The following is a 22460-nucleotide window of genomic DNA, read 5'->3' on the forward strand; positions in this document are numbered from 1 at the left end:
CCTACATGGATGAGTAGTCCAATGATGTCTGTCGGGCTATGCTTCGGATGAGTAGTCCAATGATGTCTGTCGGGCTATGCTTCGGCGGTACTCTTGTTAAATCCCGGTGTGCACTGAAGTACTTTCTGAATCCAGTCTTGATCCATGCTTGAGTAGCTGACAAGTCACTTTTTTCTCTTTTAATTTTTCTGTAAAAATAAGGCCTTATTTTCCCACCCACTGTAAACACATTTGAATTGTATTTTTCAGGATAGTGGCAGCTCTGCATTTTGTTCATTATGTATCTGCAGAGTCTCATTAGGTCCAAAATAATTACTGTGATTAGAATTTGACAAATTTGCCTATGTGTGGTGAATCTGGAAGGATTTGTATTTGATCGTGAAACCCGACCTTATTGAGGTTAGTGTAACATGAAGTTTGTAACATTGACTTTGTTTTTAAATTAAAACCCTAAAATGATTAAAAGAGCATCTGTCAACACATTCTCAATCTGACTTCCAGTCTCACCCACTCCACTGACTCACTCTTATGTTATAGTTAACACTACTGAAATAAATCCATGACACTGCTGTGAAATAGTCAGGTGTCCAGGAAGCACGTACACAGAGTCTTTACTATCTTTTTGCACATCAGAGCTGGGCTTTGGTTCAGTCCCTCATGAAAACCTATAAAGTTTTGTCAGAGGAATGAAGCATATGTATGGGACAGCAACTACACTGATACGCTGCTGAGAAGTGGTTATATAGGGGCAGAGACAGAGGATGAAATAGCTCTTGAGCGATACATCATGTTGGTGATTTGAGGTGGCTTTCTGCTTCCATTCTGCAACCATTCATTTCTGTTTGTGAATTTATGTGCAGAGTCTATCTTGTCTTCCCTGCTTTGCCACAAAGAGTTGCAGTGTGTGAACAACTCATTTTTAGGTTGTTGCTACTAGCTATCTTCTTGGCTACTTGAGTGCTGTGTAAAAGTAGTTACAGCGGTGTTGACAGACAGTGGGACTAAATATAGAAATGCCTTCATACATGGAGGAATTGCATATTGGAGTATAATTTAAATGCCCTGTATGTCACTCAAAGTTGACACCAAAACGAAGGATATACTGAAATGTTAGAAGCTACCCTTAGTTTGAGCTGTATTTTCTGTATTTCTATCCATGTGGTCTATTCTCTGGGTCATACAGAAGGAATTGCGTATAGGATAATCTCTCTGTTCTTTAATTGTTGTTACATGCCTCCATGAAACCTGTGCTATCAGTACTTTGTGCTTCTGAAGACAAAGAGGAAGTACTTGAAAGGTACCTCACTTTTATCTAGGTGGGTAGGATTTGCCTATGCAGGGGAGTTTTGACCACATTTACATTATTCTGATAATGATTTTTTAAAGTACTGTAGTTTTGGAACATTGAGAAGAGAAATTCAATAAACTAATATCTAATTGGTATTTTGTACAAGAACAAGTCATAACTTCTCTTTTTTTTCCATAAATAGTTTAGCATCCCACATTGGATTCTGATGTTTTCAGAAAGGAACAAAATATAATTGCAGAGCCTGTAATATTAAATTATTCATTAATAATTAATTTTTACAATAATTTTGAATTAATAAAGTGACTTTTTAGTTGGTAACCAGACACATTTTAGAAAAATCAGGCAGTTTGCTGACCTAAATTTTTGTTTTGTTTACAGACTTTCAACTATAGCAAAGGTACAAAAGTGTTCATTATATGTGTAATGATAAACTTCTTATAAGTTACACAGATGAATGTTAAATAATGAATATTTACATTTTATTATACAAACAAGAGCCAGTTGTTTGTTACAGAATAACAGTTCATAGTTGGTTCTTTACTGCTATGGGTTTCTGTCATAAACACACATAAAACTAGCGTAACTAGCCAAGTGGATCCAGACAGAACAGATATAATAGAAGATTAATGAAATTAGCAGAGATTTGTTAATTTCACTGTCATAAATTTTGACTGTACTGCTTGCAGATATTAGTGTTGTGTGTCTCAGCTGTTGTTGGCCTTTCTACCAGATAGCAGGGAGGTGTCATGCATAATAATACATCAGACAAGTAATGAAGTTAACCTGTCCAGTAATGAACCTGTCCATTTGTTTCATCAAATATACTGTTACTCATGTCTCATTTTGGAAAGCAGTAATAATGTTATCCTAAAACAGAAAATGTGAAGAAAATACAAATGTAAAGGCCTAATGCTACTGCTGGTCTTTCACAACCTCTTTAAAAATCTGCAAGCAGAATATAGAACACCAAGGAATATATTTTTTCAGTTTTCTAAATTTGTAGTCTTTCAAATGTCAGCTTTAAGACGTGTTCTGGCACTAATGAAATGCAGATTCCAAATCATGTAGTTCAAGAGGATACAATTCATGTCTATGTATATGTTACTCATTACAATCATTTATTTTTTTTCTCATGCAAGTGTCTTTGAAATAAAATCAGCTTAAAATGGCTGATTCCAAGCAGATAGGCTCGGTACTTCTCTGTGCTGTGAGGGTGGATTTGGCAACTTGCATGAGTTACTCTTTCTCGGAGTGGGCACCCCATCGCTGTACCATTAATACTTTCCGAACAGGTTGTCAGTTCTGGAGCGAGGGCAGCTGCGTGCCCTAATCCAGCAGAGCTCCGACACACAAGCATAGGGTAAGAATAAGTACAGTTAACTCCACTGGGAATACGTGTGTACACACAGTTCACTTTATGCAGTGTTTGAATAAAAATGTGTTAGCTAATACCCGAATGGTGTTTAATGCACATCAGTATGAATCAGTATTTTTAGCCCATTACTTTCTTTCTATCCACCTTGTACTGAACTACAGTTAGACAAATGCAAATGTTAGCTGTAAGTACTAAGAAAATGTCTCCCATGTTACTTTTAAGGACTTTTCTTATGATAGACTTGCACATTTTCTATCTTTACATAGAACAGAAATAAAAATTAATAAATTGGGGTGTTAGTCCCATACAGACTGTTTCTTCCAACCTCTTTGACTGTCAGGAAATGAGTATGCACTGGTTGTAGGCTGTGGTGTTGTTTTAGTAGGGACTTAGGTGTCTTTTTCTTTTTTTTTCCCCCCCCCTCTCTCTCACAGGTTACTTTATTCCTTGCCAGATTACTCCCCATCTCAAAATTTATGAGAACAAGACTATAGAAAGGGTCTAAGGAAAAGGAAGAATCCAGATATCAAAAAATAACCCAAAAGAATATTCTCTCCCCCAGAAAAAACAAAGAAAAAAAAAGCAGTAAGAAAGTATCCAACTTGAGGCGGTATGAGTACTGCAGGGGAAATGGTGCTAGAAAATCAGCATTACAGTGAATATATATTTTTTTAAATTAGGAGTGTGTCTGCTTATACTCTACTTTGGCACTCTAATTTTGGAATTCAGTGCCAATTATATGAATAACTGAAGCAATTTAAACTATAATCAGAATGCTTTTATTTTGGAATTATTCATGCACAGATGTAAATATTCAGAAGAATGTCAAACTTTTATTTCTTTCCATTTATTTTTACATGTTTTTCAGGTGTAGACAAGACACAATTTCCAAAACTAATGTCCTAATAAAAAAACTTTACTTTTTGCACTTCTGAAATATGAGTTATCTCTAGTTTAACATGAAGTGGACTAAGTTATAGATATGGAAATGTTGAAAGGCCAATAACTATATCCTTTCTTAGACAACATGCTGTATAGACACTGTGCAAAGAAGATTGTCTAAAAAGCAAAGTCCCTCGACATAATATCACAGTGATATTTTGTGATTAAAAAAAAGAAACTGAGGTAACTTAGGTTGGAGAATATGCAAGTAGCTGTGCAGAAGCCTCTTTTCAAAGGAAAGAAAGGCTTTGGTAAAGAGATGTTAGTGAAAGCAGGAAAGGATGAATTATGGGAGTTTGTCAAGCCAGAAACTTGCTGCTTTTCTGAGTATCGAATCAAAGCAAATTCCATCTAAGAAAAAATTTCTCTCTCAGTGAATATCGATTTTTATTTCGAACAGCTTATAGCATTTACCTGTATCATTTCTCCATCTTTGGATGTTATTAAATTTGTTGGAAGTCACATAAGTAAATTCAGTACCAAAATTAGTATTGTATAGTGTTTTATAAAGATCTCGTTTCTTTCAAACAATAGAAACAGGTGCTAACAGTAGAGCTGAGAGCATCAAGAGGTATGTAAAGCTGTAGTTCATAAATTAACATCTGATTGTCAGGCTTTTAGATTAACTAGTTCTTTTCTAAGCGTATTTGATTATTCTGATTGTTTCTCTCTAATGTTAATCAGATTAAGAAAAAAAAAACTCTATAAGCAAGTGTGGTGAAGGGCCAACAAAAATTTCCATGAGCGAGAATTTCTGAATTAAGTTTATCCACCAAAGACAGAGTGTCACAGAACTAAACACCCAGTTTACTAACCTAATCTAGCTCTCAAAGGAGCATTCTGATATACAAGTTTATAAGTAGTAGTATTTTTTTTAAGTAAGTATTGAAACTACATTCTGAGTTATGTGAACAAGAGTGGCTTGAAGAGAGTATGTGTTGTATATATTTCTACAGAAGTGTAAAGGTGCTACACTAGACAACCTCTGATACCTGCACTCACTAATTCATAGCTAGGTTTTGAGAAGCTCTACAGATGTCCACATTTCAAGTGTAGATAAACCTTTATTGCTAAAAATTTAAGCAACATAATGTGGTAGCCAGTAGACAGTGGTATGTATATGAAACTTACTGAATGTTTATAATCTCATCATTAACTTTTATAGTTAAAAATTTGGATGCTGTATGAGGTAAGAATGTAGGTTTGTCATTCTAGTGATAGCATGGATGTCACAGCTGGGATAGGGTTGTATCTTCAAGTCTTCACTTGCATTTCACCTATTCCAGCTTCCAGCTAAAGTTGTTCAGGGATATTTTCCTGAATGAGAGGGTTATCACTGAATAAATATGATTGAATAAAATGTGCTGCTGGCAGAACTAGCATAGTTACAGTGGTTTAACTGAAGTTTTGATAGGGCCAGCAACTCCTGTTTTAACCCATAAAGATTTGGCTACATAGTATATATCACATTGTTAAGTGTCCTCTTCTCGATGCCCTCATTATTCCTTCTCATAAGAGATCTTAAACAAAATTAAGGTGTGATTTAAAAATATCAGAAGGAAGTGAAAAGCATTTGTTGCTTTATTTACCTGATCTTGACTATTAGAAATATTCAACCTTGACAGAGCCAAGTTAGATGGATGAGAGTGAAAAGGACAAAATGATATTATTGGATGAGCTAAGGGGGCTTGTGACTGATGAACAGGCTGCAAGATTTTGTTGCTGTCTTCTTTCTTTTTGCCATCTTTGCTGTTTCTTCCTTTTTGTATTATGTCAAACACAGACCACTTTTCTCTCTGTTCAGTGCCTGTTCCTGTCTTGCCAGTTTCCTCTTGCCTTCATAATGAGGTTGGCTCTTGCCTTTCATCAGATCATATCAGCTTCTGTTTACCTCAAATAGTATATTTTCAAGCTATATTTTTCAAGTTTTTATATTTGAACAGGCGTGTTAAGAAAAAATAAAGTCACCTTAATAGAAATATGAACTTTCCTGAAATTCAACCCCTTTATATTTGGAATGTATTTCACCAACATTTCCATTAAAACATTTTGCTGTTGGATTACTGGCTTGGGCTCTGTCTTTAGCTGAATGAGAGTCACCTTCTGAGGGTAATTAATCTCTAAGACCCCTTTGGAACTGAAATCTCAGGGAGTTTACTATAACTATGTCCTTAACTGAGGTGTTTCAGCAAAGTGTCTAAAATTTGATGGGATGAATTTGGTCTATGTTGTCTTTGTGCCTTGTGTACAGAAAGAATATAAAGAGCTTTTGGTCTATAATTAAGGTTACAGTTATTACGGTGCAACATACAATAACTAAATCCACTTGGCAGGATGATTATTAATCCCTTTTTTACTTGCTGGACTTTGAAAGATTCTGTTCGTATTACTTTTGACTGTAAGGGCACTGAAGCTGTTCAGAAACCATTAATCATTCCAGTTCTAAGATATGTGGAACGCATTTAATGGAAAATGAAAAACTAATCTTGTAATTACAATTTCAATAATGTTTTGTTTAACTAAGGGCTGTATTTTATAGGACATATACTAATGAAAATGTGCTCTGATTTTTTAAAATAATTTCTAGCTCTTTCTTATCATTGTTCCCACCTTCAGTCAAATGTACTCATAGGTGCTGAAAGACCTTCTTAAAAAATGTAAATAAATTTCTGTTAGATGGGCAGATAGTTCACCAGGTAAATGCCACTGACGTTATGAATGCTATTTTGGTGCAGCTTGGGTTCTCTTTGTAGTCTTGGAACCTACAATTTTATTAGTCAGCTGTTTTGAAGCTGCTGCCTAACTGTAAATAAGCTGTTCTAGGTTCTCCCTCAAGCCAGTTTCTAAAACCTGAATTTTAGCGAGTGAGAGAATACTCTCCACAGGGAGACCCAGCACCAAAAATCAAAATGTCTATTCTTAGTTTGTCAGTCATGTGGGTCAGAGCAACTGCTTGGGAATCTGAGTCCCCTTCATCTTCCACATAGGCTGTTTTTCTTTGCACCCCTCAGAATTTTATTCAATTTTAACTTGAACAGATTTCTATTACATACCTGACTCCTTAAATTGTTTTTCAATCAGTTAATTGCATACACTCTATGAAAAATCTGGAGGTAGTCTAGAGCATTCTTTTCCTGCTGATGGGGTAGGGGAATGGAGTTAGGCTGCTCAGAACAGACCCAGAGTCCTCAGGATCTTCAGGGATGGACTACTGGGTTCAATCTACTCTGAAGTTCAATAATATCTGGTTGTCAACTGCTGTTTCCATTATCTTACCTGACAATCTTAACTATTACTTACTGTAAAAGACTCTTTAGGCAGCTGTTTTGCAGGTTGGTTAATTCTTCAGCTCCGAGGAGAATAGATGGAGCCAATCAGAGCATGCCGATTATCCATCATATCCATTATCTTCTGTCTGATGGAAGCCAATTTTATGACTCTTGGAAGAAAGCAAGATTTCTGTGCAGTTGTTTAGTAGTATAACATGGAGGAAAAATGCCTTTCACTTACAGACTGGCAGTCAATTTATGAATTTAGAAGTAACTTTTAGAAATAAAATAAGAACAAAAACATCTTTACAGCTGTATTATTTCTGGTGGGTTTTGCAGTAATTTCAAAAGAATTAAAAACATTTCTCTAAAGCGTGTATTGTCTTCAAATTAAGAATGTGGAAACTGAAATTTAAAGCATAGCAGGACTGTTTTCAAACATGGGAATTCTTGTCTTGCATAATACAATTGGACAGCTGTCCATACACAAAGGACTAAAGTGACTGATATAGTGTAATGGTAGCAGCATGGTGCTTTTGGTAAAAAAGAAAAAAAATCAGCAGGGTAAACTAGCCTGTGTAGCTTACCATCTTGCAATAGCTAATCTTTAAGTTATACATTAAATAAAGGATCAGACCTCAAAACGTTATACTCTATTCCCCACTTTGTTGCCCGTATATTTACATGATATCTATACCAATGTTATTTTGTAGATTATTGTTTAAACTAGAGCAGAAAACATCTAAGAGAATAAATACATTTTTCACAGCCTTTCATGTGGCTGTTTCAATTTAATACATCACGTTCTGGATTTATTAATTCGACTGCGTCATTTTACTTGATTTACCTTTCAGCCATAGCAGTGAATAACTCAACAGTTCTGTGATTCTGTGTGAGAGGTTTCCTGTAAGTGTTTTCCATTAAGTTAACAGTCTCAGAAAAATAGGTGCTTGTGATAGCAGGAAGGTGAACATGATTATCAATTCCATGTTTCCTGTAATCAGATCTCAAAAAAGTGCATTGCATTCATTTTATTAATTGGTCATTCCCCCAAAATAACAGAACTAGAAAAATAGATAATGAAGAGGGTTACCGACATTGTCTGCATATTTTAAAGTAGATTATTCAGTATGTTTAAAGTCTTTTCTTTCTTGTTTCTCTGTCAAAACTTTGCTTTGAACATCTCAATTGAATCTCAATTGAAATTGAAGTTGAAATTTATTCCATTTATCATGTTATTTTTAAAAATATTTCTGTACTGTCTGATACAGTCTTATGTTTACAGTTCACCTTTTTTACACAGTTACAGCAGGTGCTTTTTTTGCTTGTTTCTTTGTTCTTTTTTCAACAATTGTTTTAATACTTCTAACCTGAAGTACTTAATATTTATTTTTAGGTCCTTGATATTCTGAGATTGACTTGAAAATAGTCAAATTTAAAATAATACAACTTGGATTCTTTATATTATTATTTTCAATTCTAAATGATGAGATTGCACTTGCATTTTTTCATTCATAGGTTTCATGTAGGTTAAAATTTTGCTATTTACTGTATATAATGTCTCTTCAACTAGCCAGAAATTAGTATCTATCTTTTTCTTTCTTTGGATTCAGGAATTGATACTAGATGTTCTGAGCCACTTGATGAAATCATCTTTATAGTTTGGTAATATACCCATTACTTGTTCAGGAACATGAAAGAATTGTTAATGAAGTATGAAAACCAGCATAAGTTAGAGTCTTAATATCAGTTGAGTAAGTGGTTCAGATTGATTTCAGTTAAGAAAATTGATATAATCCTGAAAGATGTCCTTCTGCATGAATTTTTATAGTTATTGCAATAACTGTGCTATAAATATGACAATTTGAAAGCTGGCATTTGTGATGCAATTTAAATTAATTATTTTTACAATGAAAGCCTGACTTGACTGAGAATTTTTCGTTGACTTCATTGGGAATAAAATTACATCCCTAGGATTTTGTGGAACATGCATTCATTTGTGCCAGAATGCTATTTCTTTTTTGTAAGAGGAAAATGATAGATTGGTTTTAGGTACAAGTAAAGGAGAGAGTTTATTTAAGATTATTCCTGGGATTTTTAATGGCCCATTAAAATCAGTAAGAATTGTCTGAATTAGAAAAAAAAAAAAAAAGTCCCTAGAGCATGAAAAGCAAAAGAAGATAATGAAGCCAAAAGTAGGCCTTTGACATTTATGAAATGCAGAAAATCTAAGCAGGAGCATGGGAGGTGCCCTGCACTGACCTCCCTAATCAGAAAATCTTCAGTGCCTTATGTGCTAAGGCAAAAATCAGCAAAAAGAAAAGCACAGAAATTTTTCAGGTGTAATAATACTTAGATCTGCAACTAACAAGTCAAAACAGAAATAAATGTTTACGGAAAGGCTGAGGGAGTAATATTCTCACTGTGTCAATTCTTAATATGTGTATAGAAAAGTATTACTTTTCTATGGTGTAGAATAGTGGTAATTGAAAGTACGGCTTAGTGTGTAAAAGGGGTGTAAAAAGCACATACTTAATAATGTAATCATGTCAGAGATAAATGGGGTTAAATAATTAATGATAAACTATAGCAGTGATCCTTAGGATAGCTTTTGTGCATGCGTGTCTCGGCACATGTTGAAAAGGAAGTTGTAGAAAGTGGTGGCACGATTTACATTAATGGTCATCCAAATGAACTTTCTGACACTGGAAGAAGCAATGATATACCTTGGGCAGGATCCGGTGTGCTTAATAGGTGTGTTTTGTGGCCTTATTTTTTATCTATCCTTACAATTGTTTTGGATAGTATTATCACTAAGTGCAACTTTTGTAAATTCTCAGTTTCCATTTTTTCACATAGATTTTTATATCAACTCTGTGCATAGTTGTTACATCAAGTTCTCATGGTTAGTATCTCTGTGCTGCAAGAGAAGGACATGTTTGTTGATGGGCAACTACTCTTTCTTTAAGCATATGTTTTTTAAATTATCTTTTTTTCATTTTTCTCTCCCTATTCCTTTTCTTTGCTTTTTTATCTTTTTCACTGCTGTTACTGTTAATTCCTCTTGTTATTTCTTCTGTTCTTATTTTAAAGTCTATATTCTCCTCTTTTTGCTCTTCTCAAAATGCTATGTTATGCCAAGAAAATAGCCCTCTCTCCGCATCCATACCTCTACTCTCCCGGTTTCCTTCACGAAGAACACACTCTTGTCTTTTGCCCTGCAAATCTGACTCTTATACTTGCATAAATATATGAAACTGTCAATATTTTCATCAAGAGTATATAGCTTTTTCCAGCAAAGGCCTTTCATAAATGTGCTTCAAATATATATGCACAACAGAGGCTTTTGTATTCAGGCCCCCATCATCAAAATATTTGTACATACATAGACATTATCACCTTTGACATCTCCACTGTGAAATGTCATTAGGAGAATCTGGCAGTAGTTCTGCTACAGTACTCATATGATTTTATTGTACTGCTGATGCTGTTATCAAAACCCTGTAAAACACTTTAAGGTAACTGGGAAAACTTTCAGTAACTTAAGTGTGACTGTGATATGACTGTGTTCAGGAAACAGCTGAAATAACTGTTACTTCCAACTGCATAGTGCTTTAAAAGAGCGATAACTTAAACTGCTGACTAAATGAATGTTCAATTCCAAGTTTTTTCGTGTTTTGGGAGGCAGTGGAAAGTAGAACATATAGGCAACATTGGTTGTCTGTAGTGGTCTGCCAAGGTTGTTAGGAGGAAAAAAGGCCCAAAGGCCAACAACAAACCCTCAGTTTATTCTGTGGGCCCTTTTCTTGCCTGTGCACCATTGGCAAGAGTCGTACATGATAAGCTTGATTCAGGGAATGCTTAAGGAAAGTGCATTTTGGAAATTAATTCTCAGAGGTTTTTATAGCACATGCACACTACTCTTCAATGAAATCTGTCATCTACATAGGTGGACTGTCTTCATGCTGAATAATGCTGAGTATTTTTGCAGTGACATGCTGTAATATCTTATCCATCATGTCTTTGCTTTGCCAGCTTTCTTAGGACTGACTGGAAGCCTGACTTTTCTATAATCTTCCAAAAGTATTCTTGTAAACATGACATTTTCTGGTGACTTTGTTTTTAAAAAAAAAAAAAAGAAAAAAAAAAAGAAGAAAAAGGTGTTGATGCATTTAGTTACCCTAAGATTTTTAAGACACCTAAAGATTGAAAACTTTTCCTGCAGTTGATATGATTCAACTCTTAAAAATATGACAAAATAACAAAGATGGTTTGACTTGTTCAAGAGTAACAAAAATTTTAAAAAAATCATATTTCAGAGCTTTAATATTTTCCTTTCTTGTGTCTTTTTTTCCCTCCCAAAACTGAATCCCAGAATTCCTGTCCACAAAGTATACAGCTTAGGCAAGATCTGCCATTTGAAGAGAAGTCTGTTTATAAATACAATTCTAAACACAATTCTGAATCAACTTACGTGAGTTTTTGCAGTTGTTCTTACAAAATTGTGTTTGAACGTGGGTTGTTATTTGTTCTCTTCCCTGATACATGTGTTGAACTGCAGTATGTGATGTAGCTATACTCCCTTACTCACAGAATCCTGGAGTGAAGGTTTTCCATGAAGTATCAATGGAAAATTGTGCTAGTCCAGTGTCCTATGGCTAATAATTGTAAGTATAAGATGATATCGGAGGGACATTTATGAATAAAAAGCAACTTCCACTGTAAATTTATTATACTCTGAAGCATATCTGTTAGGAAGGGCTTTGTCAAAACCCTTGAAAGGTCAGAATCTTTTGTCAAACAGTTTGCCTTCAAATGCTTTTGTATTGTAGATTTATTTGATCGGTTCCTAACAGTTTTATTTTTGTCAGTTGGTACATGTGTATATATGTATAAATGTGTCTGAATAAGCATAAGCCAAATGGTTACACTAGCTGTGTATCAGAATCAGTTGACTGGACTGGCTATAGATCAGCCAGTTCTTGAAGTTGAGAAAGAGATGTGAAATAATTTTTATATTCAACTGCCAGAATCAGACTTAGCACCATTCCTGGAATATTTTTTTAGGATTAGTCTTCTTGCTCAGTCATCTTGATACTAATGAGACAGTGTACGCTTTAAAAATAAAAGAAGTCCCTTTGAGTTCTGTACAAATATTTATTCACCCCAGATTATTTATTGCTTTTAAAAGTACATATACTTGCCACCTCTGACTATGTTTTTGTTGCCCATAAAAAGTCACTTAGAACAGATTTTCTTCATCTTTTCTGAAGAAATATGATTAAAATAAATAACTTAGTTTTCAAAACTCACATTATCTGCATTTTTTATCTATTCCCGGGTATTCCAGAAAGCCTTTAGTTTCCCTTAGATTTCCAACTTGTTTTGTTTGATTTTATTTGGGTAAGCTTCCAGTTCCTGAAGGATGCTTGTTTAACTTGAACATGGTAATTTATTCATTTTTCTGTTTATTTATAGTTTGTCCCCAAAGGTAAGCTCAAGTACTCTTTTTTCTAGTCTGCGCTGAGAATTTTTGTTTTCCCATCTCTGATATTTTCAAATATTTTACCAGCTTCTTCATTTTATGAACACACTTTTTTTTACAAAGCTTATTCTCAATGCTATTTTTTTGGTTCAAGCTTAATTGCTAAAGAATATGGAAATGACTTACATTAAACCACTGTTAAATCAGTTACAATAGTTGCTTGTTTAAAGACTTCTTTGTTGCAAAAGACTCAGTTGGGACTAGTCCGTCTTTATCTGTGCTTACCATTAACTCATACAATGAATTAATACTTAAATACTGTGTAGCAGTCCCAGCAAGTTCAGAAACTCATTGGTTCAAACGACACATTTCTGAAAAAGGCCATTCTTTGTGAAGCTTACAACATAGTAATCAACTATTTACAAATTCTATATGCAAATACACATTTTGGAATTTTTTATATTTACATTATTCCTAAGAAAACTCTCTTAAGAACAGAATGAAACTATGAAACTCTTGTTACAGGAAATTTTGTTTTTCTATATATTTTAGGCATAAACAAACTGCTTCTCTTATCTTTTTCCTAGCATGACCTAGCATGATCAGTTTTTAAATTAGACTCTTCTCCACTATTTAATATTGGCTGTCTAGACACTGCTGTCATCTCTGCTCTTGAATATGAGATTGCTAAGAGATATAACTTCTTAGAAACTTCTCAGCTTTTTCCTGGCTCCTATCCTACTTAGCCATTTACTGCCAATTCCACTGTGTTTCCTAGAGAGGCCCATAATTTCAAAATAGAGGCTTTTTTCCCTTTCTTTTCTTTTTAAGTAGTTTATGCCTTTATCCTCTTTAATGTCTCTAATCCTGTTTTTTCTTTATTAATTTCAGGACTTAAAATGTTTGCTTTCATACTGATAAGTCTTCATACATCCCCTCCCAGATTTATCTGGAGTACTCTCAGTATTTCAACCCATTTGACACATTTAATTAGTATTCTGTCTGTCAGATATAGAAAGTATTAAAAAGTTACTGATCATCACACTTATATTTGAAATTTGCAACCAAGTCTAAAAGAAGAAGAAGAAAGTGTAACAGAGGATCAGCTTAAATATGCCATTAAGCCTTTGGATGAAACATGTAGCTGGACTGTCTCCTTACTTTCCAGGCTAGTAGCCAAATGCATGGCTTAAAAGGATTTTAATTTCCAACATCTGGATTTAGCTGAGGAAGTGGCCTGTAAAAACAATAACTACAGATGAAAATAGAAGTTTTTTTCCTGGACTTGGTTTAATGCTCAGGAGCTGTTTTTTAACTCCCATTGTATTTGTGTTATTAATCTTTACCTAAATCTTACTGTGAAAGTCCAATAGTAGTAGAAGACAACATAGTATGGGAAATTCTTACTGTAATAATGATATGAATATCTTTGCCATAGCAGTATTCACAGGAGGATGATGAAACTATAGAATTTAATTTTGTCATTTTAAACTTAGAAAGAAGCCAGAAATATTTGCATGCACCTTATTTAGAAATTAAGCAGTTGGATATAGCTTTGCTTCGCTGGTTCTGGCAGAACAACTCAACACAGTTTAGAAGAATGGAAAAAAACTTGATGGGAAGGCTAGAAAAAGAATGAATGTGGTACAGTTGTATCAGAGTAAAGGGGAAGGATAGCAGGAGTGGGAAGATTTGACAAATGAAACAAGGCCAGCTATTTCATTACAAAAACATGATACCTTTATGTATAGTCATACTTGGTTATTCCAAATTAAGAAAATACAGTGAGTCTCTCTGGATGAATTGTACTCCCAGTTGTACATATTAAGGGAATATGTTCTTTGTTTACATGTTGATATATCAAAAGGAACAGCCTACCTATCAGGGTAGGCTGAATGGTACCAATAGTAGAAATGATCAAATCAATTTTCAAGCAATCTCTTAGCTGTTTCTTAAATAATCTCCAAAGAGAAAGTTCTTGAGGACCTTTTGGTCTATTGCTATGTATTTCAAGTTTCAAGTGTGAAATTTTTTCCTTCTTGTTTAACTGGTAACTGCCTGCTGTAAGCGTAGGAGTGTCTTTATATTCTTAGGCTAGTTAGTTCTGTCCTACTGATCAGTTCCCTGAAAAAATGAGGTATAGCAATAAACAATCAATTTACTTAAAGATATCTTTTAAATCAAAATAAAAGTAGGCATGTTTTTTCTAAAAGTTTATGCCTTGACTATTTTCTGGAATAGGGACTGTGTTCTAATATATTCAACTGTGTGGCATTATTATTTAGCACTGATTAGAATTTGTATTTTTAACAGGCAATTTTTATCCAAATTGATGTTCTGAAAGTTCATTTTCTAAACATGCATAACAGGATTCAGATATTTCTGATCTTTTGAGAGGTGCATGAGGATGACAATAATCAATCATATCTAATTAGCAGCTGACACACTGTGCTTGCAATAATTAAACAAGACATTACTGCTTACTTTCTAATGGTTAAGATCACACAGATTGAAAGCCAGCTGTTAATCACTTCTCTTGCAGGACTAATGTCATTAACAGAAAATCCCAACATTCCACCCCTAAGGCTACTTTGAGGAGAGCTTTTGGTGGACAGGCTGTGATGTAAGCAGTAAAATAGATTTTAAAATTACGGTTTTTGAGCATCTTTTCAAACAGCTGTTGGCTTGAGCTTTTAGTCTTTTTTGTAGATTTCTATATGCTAGTTAAATATTTAGAAAAAAATCTGTGTCCTGAAGTGCTGGAAAATAATATCACAATGCTGCAATTAAAATATTCTAAAAACTTTTAACATTAATATGCCTTTTAACTGGATGTAGTAAAATGTTAATCCACAGTAAGCACTGATAAATGCAGATATGCAAAAATAAGAAAAATCTTTATGAAAAATAGTAATTTTTAAGATGCATATTTCATATATTATAATTCATATTCATATATTATAATCTGTACTTTGGGGAAAAACAGAATGAATTTTTTATTAAATATCTGTTCTTGAACATTTTTGTTTCTGATTCTGATTCTTATAATAATCATATATCTACCTATTAAATATCTTGCATTGAAAATTTACAATATATTGTGACTGAGTACCTTTAGTCTTAATTGACTTACCCTGGAATCATTAATGCCCATCAGACAAATTCCACTGGCTTTAGCATGAATATGAATCACCCGTTTAAAAACAGGCTGTCAGGAATTTCTGTTCTTCGCCACTGACTGACAGTGGTGATTGTGAACTCTATGAAACGGCGTAACAGTCTATAATCAAAATACATAATCTAGTCTCATACTTTAACTGCTCAAGAGGATTAAAAAAAGGAAATAAGTGAAGAATAAATACTCTTACTAGCTACTTACTGATTAGGCTACCAAGCATTTTTCTCCTTTTGATTAATTTTTGGTGGGTTTGGCTTGAGGTTTTGTTTGTTTTAAATAGAGGCTGAAAGAAGATACATTCCAAATACATCTTAGATAGAAGTAAGGCAGCTGTTAAGTCAGTTTGGTTGTACATTATTCTAGATTAAAAATTACTGTTGACTTTGTGATAATAAAAATAATCTGCTATCAAAGATTAACATTGGCAGTTGCTTTCAGACTGGAATAAAATTCAGTTTATTTTATTTTGGTTAGTTTTTCAGAAATGAAAATAATACTACCCTTCAGTCTACTTCATGATAATGACAAAGTAGACTCTTGCTTCACTGTAGTTTGGGGGAAGGAGGGAATTAGTAGAATTAGGTAATACAAATATGATTTCAGATTTTTGCTTTTGCTGACAGGATGCATTCTAAAGTCCTCTCCAGTTCAAGTTTAAGGCTAGTTCAAAATATTTAATTTTTTTTCTAGGTTGTATAGATCTATTCTTCCAGTAATTTTATTAGGAAATTGTAAAGCAAAATAAAAACAAGCAATGTGTTTAAAACATCTACACTATTTTTTCTGTCATTCTATTTGCTTGCACTTAGAGCTGCTGTATTTGATATGTTCTGCGAAGTTTAAGTAAAGTTTCTAATTGAAGAAAGCAAGAATACTTATATTGCAAATATTATTTATAGTGTTTGTTCTGCTTGGGTTTACAGTACAAGTAATGTTTAACCAGTCAAACCTTCTCATTACCCATCTTAATTATTAAATTCAGTTTCACAACTGCGTGTGTGTGAAGAACACTGTACTTGAAAGGTAAAATTAAAATCAATGATTAAGTGAAGCAAAGCCTCTCCTGAATTCCTGTGCAGCATTGCCTAGTTTAGTGATCAAAGCTTATCAGTGACAATATTTGCCAGATTAATGTATTAATAAACGCTGTATGCTCTGTGGCTGGCCACATGTGTCATATGAATGACATACGAATGATGCATTTGTTACTTATTTTCCTAGGTGATTATCAGGGACTCAACATTTTCTGTGGCTCAGGCAAGTAGGTGCTTAGTGCTCATATCACTCTTGTTCTAACAAAACATTTCAACATATGCAGAACTCAGTTATGCTGAAGTTTACATAAATGTGGTGCTCTTGTAAAAGTCATTGACAGAATTAGCATTTTAAATTCCTCATCTTTTTTATGCTATTAAATGCTTTTATCTATGCAAAACAGTTATAATTCTGAGTTTTGCATCATCACATAGAGGAAAATACATTTTCTATTACAAATATGTGTTGTTCTTTCAAACACCATATTGCTGTATTTTTCTCTCAGGATTTATTCCAGTAGAATGTCATTCTACTTTTCAGAATACTTATTATCCTAATGGGTGCAGTTTCTAAGCTATAGCTCACAGTGCACACCCACACACTGTATCACTGAGCTACATGGGAGTTTGCATTTCTATATAGGTTGCAGTTTTGGGGCAAGGCTGTGCTGTGGGCAGTTCCACCTTATTCAGTCAAAGAAGTTCTTACATCACGGCTGCCTGTTACAACTCACTTTCGGTGTACCCGCTTCTGGAAGTTGCATTGACGGTGCTCTTCCTCTGTCTATGCAGCAGGCTGTAAACCCATGGGCTTTCAGTGCTGCCTTGCTGTTCTTCATGGATGTAAAGGCAAAGTAAAGGGGGCTGGCTGGGAAAAGGGGCAGCTTCTGGATGGAGAGTGGAAGGGGTACATAGATTCAAACTGAGAACAGCTCTAGGGGAAGGGAGTAGTCTTGCCTCAGCCACAGGCGAAGGCCAAAGGACTGAACTGCTGGGGCAGGCAGCCACCTCTTGTGCAAGGGGTAGCGCAAGATGCTGGTGCTGCGGTCACCACTGCAGTTGCTGTGCTCACTTAGAGCGGAAGCAGAAGCAGCTGGCAGTGAGCTATGTGTGTGTGCGGGGAGAGGCCCTGGGCATGGTCCTCAGACCAAAGCACAAGGTAGAGTGTGTAAGAGTGTCCAGCACAGCCCTGGCCTTTGGACTCTGCGGTTGGGTAAGCAGTAAGGGCCCCTGGTGATATCCTTGGGCCTAGCATGTAAAGGCACTGCTGTGCTCCTCTGTACATGGAAACTGGACAGTTGTGGCACTGGTGATGGTGAGCAATAGGAATTTAGAGCAGAACGGTGTCTGGAAATTTGAGCTCCCTCCTGTTTTCCCCGTCTTCAGTATTTCCTGTTAAAAGCACAGCCTGATTAAGTCGTTGACTGGGAGGGGATAGGAGCTCAGAAGAAGACCTCCATCAGAACCCACTGGTACTCTCTGACAGAGCACCCGTGTTTTGGAACAACTTTGAATTTTAATCTCATGTCTGGTTCAGACTGTAGAAGAGATGGCTTCAAGGCAGCTAATAGCAGCCCCCCCTGTACCTATGAGAGAGTATCAAGAAGACAGAGCCAGGCTCTTCACAGTTGTGCATGATGGGAGTATGAGAGACAACACGCAAAAATTGAAAAGAGAGGTTCAGACCTGATACAAGGGGAAGCTTTTTCCCCAGGAGGACAGCCAAGCAGTGGAGTGGGTTGCCCAGAGAGGTTGTGTAGTTTCCATCCTTAGAGAAGTTTTCAGCCTGGTCTGATCTCAGAGCTGACTCTGATCTGAACAGGAGATTGAGCTTCAAACCTCCCAAGTTCCCTTTCAACCTGAATGATTCTGTGATTGTAAAACAGCATTTTACCTCCTGATCTACAGCAGTTTTGAGTTACTCTTTGAGATATGGGAAAAGTCCATACCATTTGGGCATCCAATGGTTAGCATTTTTACAGATGGTTTTGTAACTTGTTCTCAGAAACCCCTAGTATTAGGGAACCATAATCTATCCAAACAATCTGTTTTAAGGACTTCATTATCATTATAATCCCTACATATCTGCTGTCCTTATCCTTTTATTCCATGTTGGTCCATCAAAAAGCCTGTATTTATGTTCTCACTCAAAGCCTCTTAAACCTGGAATTATCTTCTAGTCATGAAAGACAAAGTTACAGTTCTCTTTAGGGTACAGTCTTCCTTCAGATTAATTGGTGTGAAAATTATTAATATTAACCTATTCTATTTTGAATGCCACAAATCCATTTTTAGGTCCTTAAATGAAAAACTTCTTTAGGTCTTCTAGTTATTTTTCATGTCTCTCCTGTAACAGCAACAATTTTTTCAATGTAGATACCCTTTTAAAGCCAGTCAGAATTCTTCAAGAATGCATGATTCCAGTCATATGCAAGAAGTCAGAACTCTAAATATTAGTTTCATAGACAAACAGATCTGAAAGAAATCATTCTGTCCAGGATTTTTGCCATGTAAGAGGATTAGTACCTCTACAATTCAGACAGATGTTCAATTTTTTCTCAGAATCCCTCAGAGATGAAAATCCATAATCTGTCCCAGCAATCTGAGGACTTCAGTTTATTTGCAGTAGGAGTATGCTAAAGAGAGGAGGGTTTTTTTTTCCTTATTGGATTGTTCCGTTTGTCTTTGTAATATGACTTTAAAACTGTCATCATCTCCCCTGTTGTTCTGTCTTTAAGGTAAACAACCCTAATTCATGCAGAATTACAGATCTCTGGTAATTTTTAATTTTTTGTTCTTGACTCTTTTCAGTTCATTATCTCTTTTCTCTAGTGCGGCCATGAATCAGCACTGTCATAATGTATAAAAAGAAAATTTACTGGGATGCATTAAGTGCAACCTGTGGTAATGGATTACTTCACGGACATGAAATAATCTTCCCTTGTATTCAGCACTGTGAGGGAACATTTTGTACTACAAAGCCAGAGTGCTATGTTCACTTTTGGGCACTGTTTTTTGTTGCGGGGAGGGAAGCAAATCAGTTGGAGAGAACCAAAAGTAGAGCCACAGAAATGATCTGTGTTTGCCTTTATTGCAACAAGATAGTACACTAATATTGCCTGTTTCCTTTCTTGAAGGAGTGGTACAAGTTTTCCCAATTACATGCAATTGATTATTATTCCTAGAGTGTAGTACCTTCCACTTTCTTCTGTGGTGCTTCATCCCATTTTTTTAAATCTCTTTTGTATTAGTCAAGGTCATTTCAAATTTGAATTCTCTCCTGTTCCAAGAAAATGCCTTCCTTTGTCTTTTGATCGCAATAGTGGAAGTTGTGTATAAAATATATCAGAACAGTTATGAGAGAGTAAATTTAAGTCTTCCTTAACTTAGTGGTGAGAGCACTGTGGGGCAGACAGCGAACCTAAAGTTCTATCTCTGCTTAATTTAAAGTGACATAGGATAAAAATTAGTGACCTCACTTCTCACATGTCCTCCCAAACATCAGTAAACCCCAGATATGAAATTTCAACAGAGTTAAGTTTTCAGGAAAACCTTCATAATTGGATTAAAGAATTTAATCACTGTTTCTGAGATATAAGGATTATTGATAAAATATTTTTATTTATTTCATTTTAAAAAGTTAAATTTAAGTTCAAATGTGATGCTAAAAGAATTTTTTTTACAAATGAGGAAAGCTTATTTAGAAATGTATTTTTAGCAGTTGAAAATCAAACTGCTGTGCTATTGAAGCTATAAATATATTTATTAAGCCTAAGAACTAGCAAATGGTAATTTCTGCTGGAGGATCAGTGTGACTCAGTGGACTAGAGCAGAGTATTTTTTAGATACAGCAAGGGAAACTCCTTAGAATAAATTTTCATGCAGGTCTAAAGACACTGACGCCTCTATTCAGTTGGCCAAAATAGTGACGACAAATGATAAAAGCCATTTAGGCGGAGGGAAGGAAGAGAGAGAAGTTTTGAGTTACTGAGAACTTCTGCAATCTAAATCTCTGTAAAAGAGTTTTAAACTTTTTTTTTATGTCAAATATTCACTAGCATAAAAAGCCTGAAAACTATTGCTCTAATTCAGTATTACATTTGAAAAACAACTATATGTAAACAAGTAAACAGTTTCTGTAAAAGAAGACGGAATACACCTCAATAACACTTTTACATTTATGTCTGCCTTATTTTTTGCAAGCTTTTTCAACATTAAAGTAATGAAGACAAATGCTTATGCCATTAAGACCAAAGTTTGGCCCATAGATGTCTACTCTGAAACAGAATTCAAAGCTGTGACGTTTAGGCTGCAGATACAGTGCACTGAAAGAATTATGATAGTTTGAGTAGGGTCCCAAAATACTACACTGAACAGGGAGCACTCTAAAGCAGGTACACTGACAGAAAGGACCTGCCCTGAGTAGTGAACAATAGAAGTTTGATAAAAGGATGTATCTACAATTCTAGCTCCATCTAGAAAGTGCTGTTTTCTTCTGTGTGGTATTGACAGTTTTTGAGCTTGCTCAAGAAAGTAAGCCTCAGTGTTTCTTCTTTCAAAGACAGAATAGTGACTAAGCTTTCTTAAATGTCACGACTAATGTGATGTGTATGCTACTGTGCTCTGTTTTCTTTTCCTCTCTCTGCACACACATACATACACGTACCCCTTTTCTTTTCCTGAGGCCAATGTCTAGAAAACTTATCAGTACGGTATGTATTGGTATGGCAACCAACATTTAATTTCCTTATCTGCCCAAATGAATTTAAACACATATTCCTTTACTTCTCACTATAAGCACCTAAGTCCTATTGAGATGCAACTCTCTAGGCACTTTGTGCATTCTTTTATTACAAAGCACATACAAATTTGGTGTATGGTCTCTAACATTACTATGTCATTTTTAGGAGATACTTCTACTCTTCAAATCTCACTTTCTGATACCAGTTACTGGAACAGTTACTTTATAAAGAAACTTTTTAAAAAAGAAATCAAGACAAATCCAGCATAGATTAAATGTTGTATATACAAGTACATGCAAAAACTAAATTGCCATTAAAATAGTCTTGTTTGAAGAAGCACTTTGTCCATACTGGAATTTGCCTAATGAATGTGGAGTTACTTGTAACACCTCTTTAATACAAAGAAGGAACAGGTGAATGTTCTGAATTCTAATTCACAGCCATTTATAATGATCTAAAAAGGCATAATTGAAAGGCTGAGAGAAATCTAGATTTATTTTATTGATTCTGAAAGCAAATATGGTATTGCTGTTTGTCATCTTAGATCACACTGAAAGTTAGATGGTGTGAAGTAGGTATTCATTTTAATAGGAATAGATGAATTTCAGTGAGACTTTTAGTTTAAATAGCATGATAGAAAGCACTACAATATTTAATCACTCTACATGTTTCATTCATTATTTGATGGGCTGTTACAGGTAAAAGTTCTGTTGTTGTTTTTTTTTTTATTGTGTTACTTCTAAACATGTGCAACAATTGCTGGCCGGTAGAATGTTCTGATTTTAGATTATATAAAGTGTTCTGTTCTCTCAAGATGTTTCTGTAAAGCATAATCTGGCATATCAGCAAAAGTAACAATGATTGCCAGGCTGGGTGAAGTAGTGATGCAGAACCTTTGAATGGGAGCAAAATTTGGGTAAGCTGATTTTGCAAGGGAATTCTACTGTTTGAAAATATTTGCTCTTCTGTACCGTAGCTGTTAAGGAGATGGTGTTGACACAGTTTTCATATCCTGTCATTTATAAAATTGTATTGATAAATCATCCGATCATACTAGAAATTTTAAAATGTTGAAAGTTTGTGAATATAAAGTAATGTCAGTTTACAAACAAACGAGAATAATTAA

The 22460-nt window shown here is 34.9% G+C and overlaps 1 protein-coding gene across 1 annotated transcript in view; it reads left to right on the forward strand.

Annotated features, from left to right (window-relative positions):
• The first annotated feature begins 17727 nt into the window (after positions 1-17727).
• The window catches only part of LOC135326297 (gamma-2-syntrophin-like), a 128497-nt gene continuing 123764 nt past the window's right edge, over positions 17728-22460 (forward strand). The window contains exon 1 of the mRNA XM_064504177.1: positions 17728-17805. Coding sequence (XP_064360247.1) covers positions 17728-17805 — 78 coding nt within the window. The remainder of the gene's footprint in view (positions 17806-22460) is intronic.

This window comes from Dromaius novaehollandiae, unplaced genomic scaffold (genome assembly GCF_036370855.1).
Source record: "Dromaius novaehollandiae isolate bDroNov1 unplaced genomic scaffold, bDroNov1.hap1 HAP1_SCAFFOLD_27, whole genome shotgun sequence".
In the NCBI taxonomy this organism is placed as follows: domain Eukaryota; kingdom Metazoa; phylum Chordata; class Aves; order Casuariiformes; family Dromaiidae; genus Dromaius; species Dromaius novaehollandiae.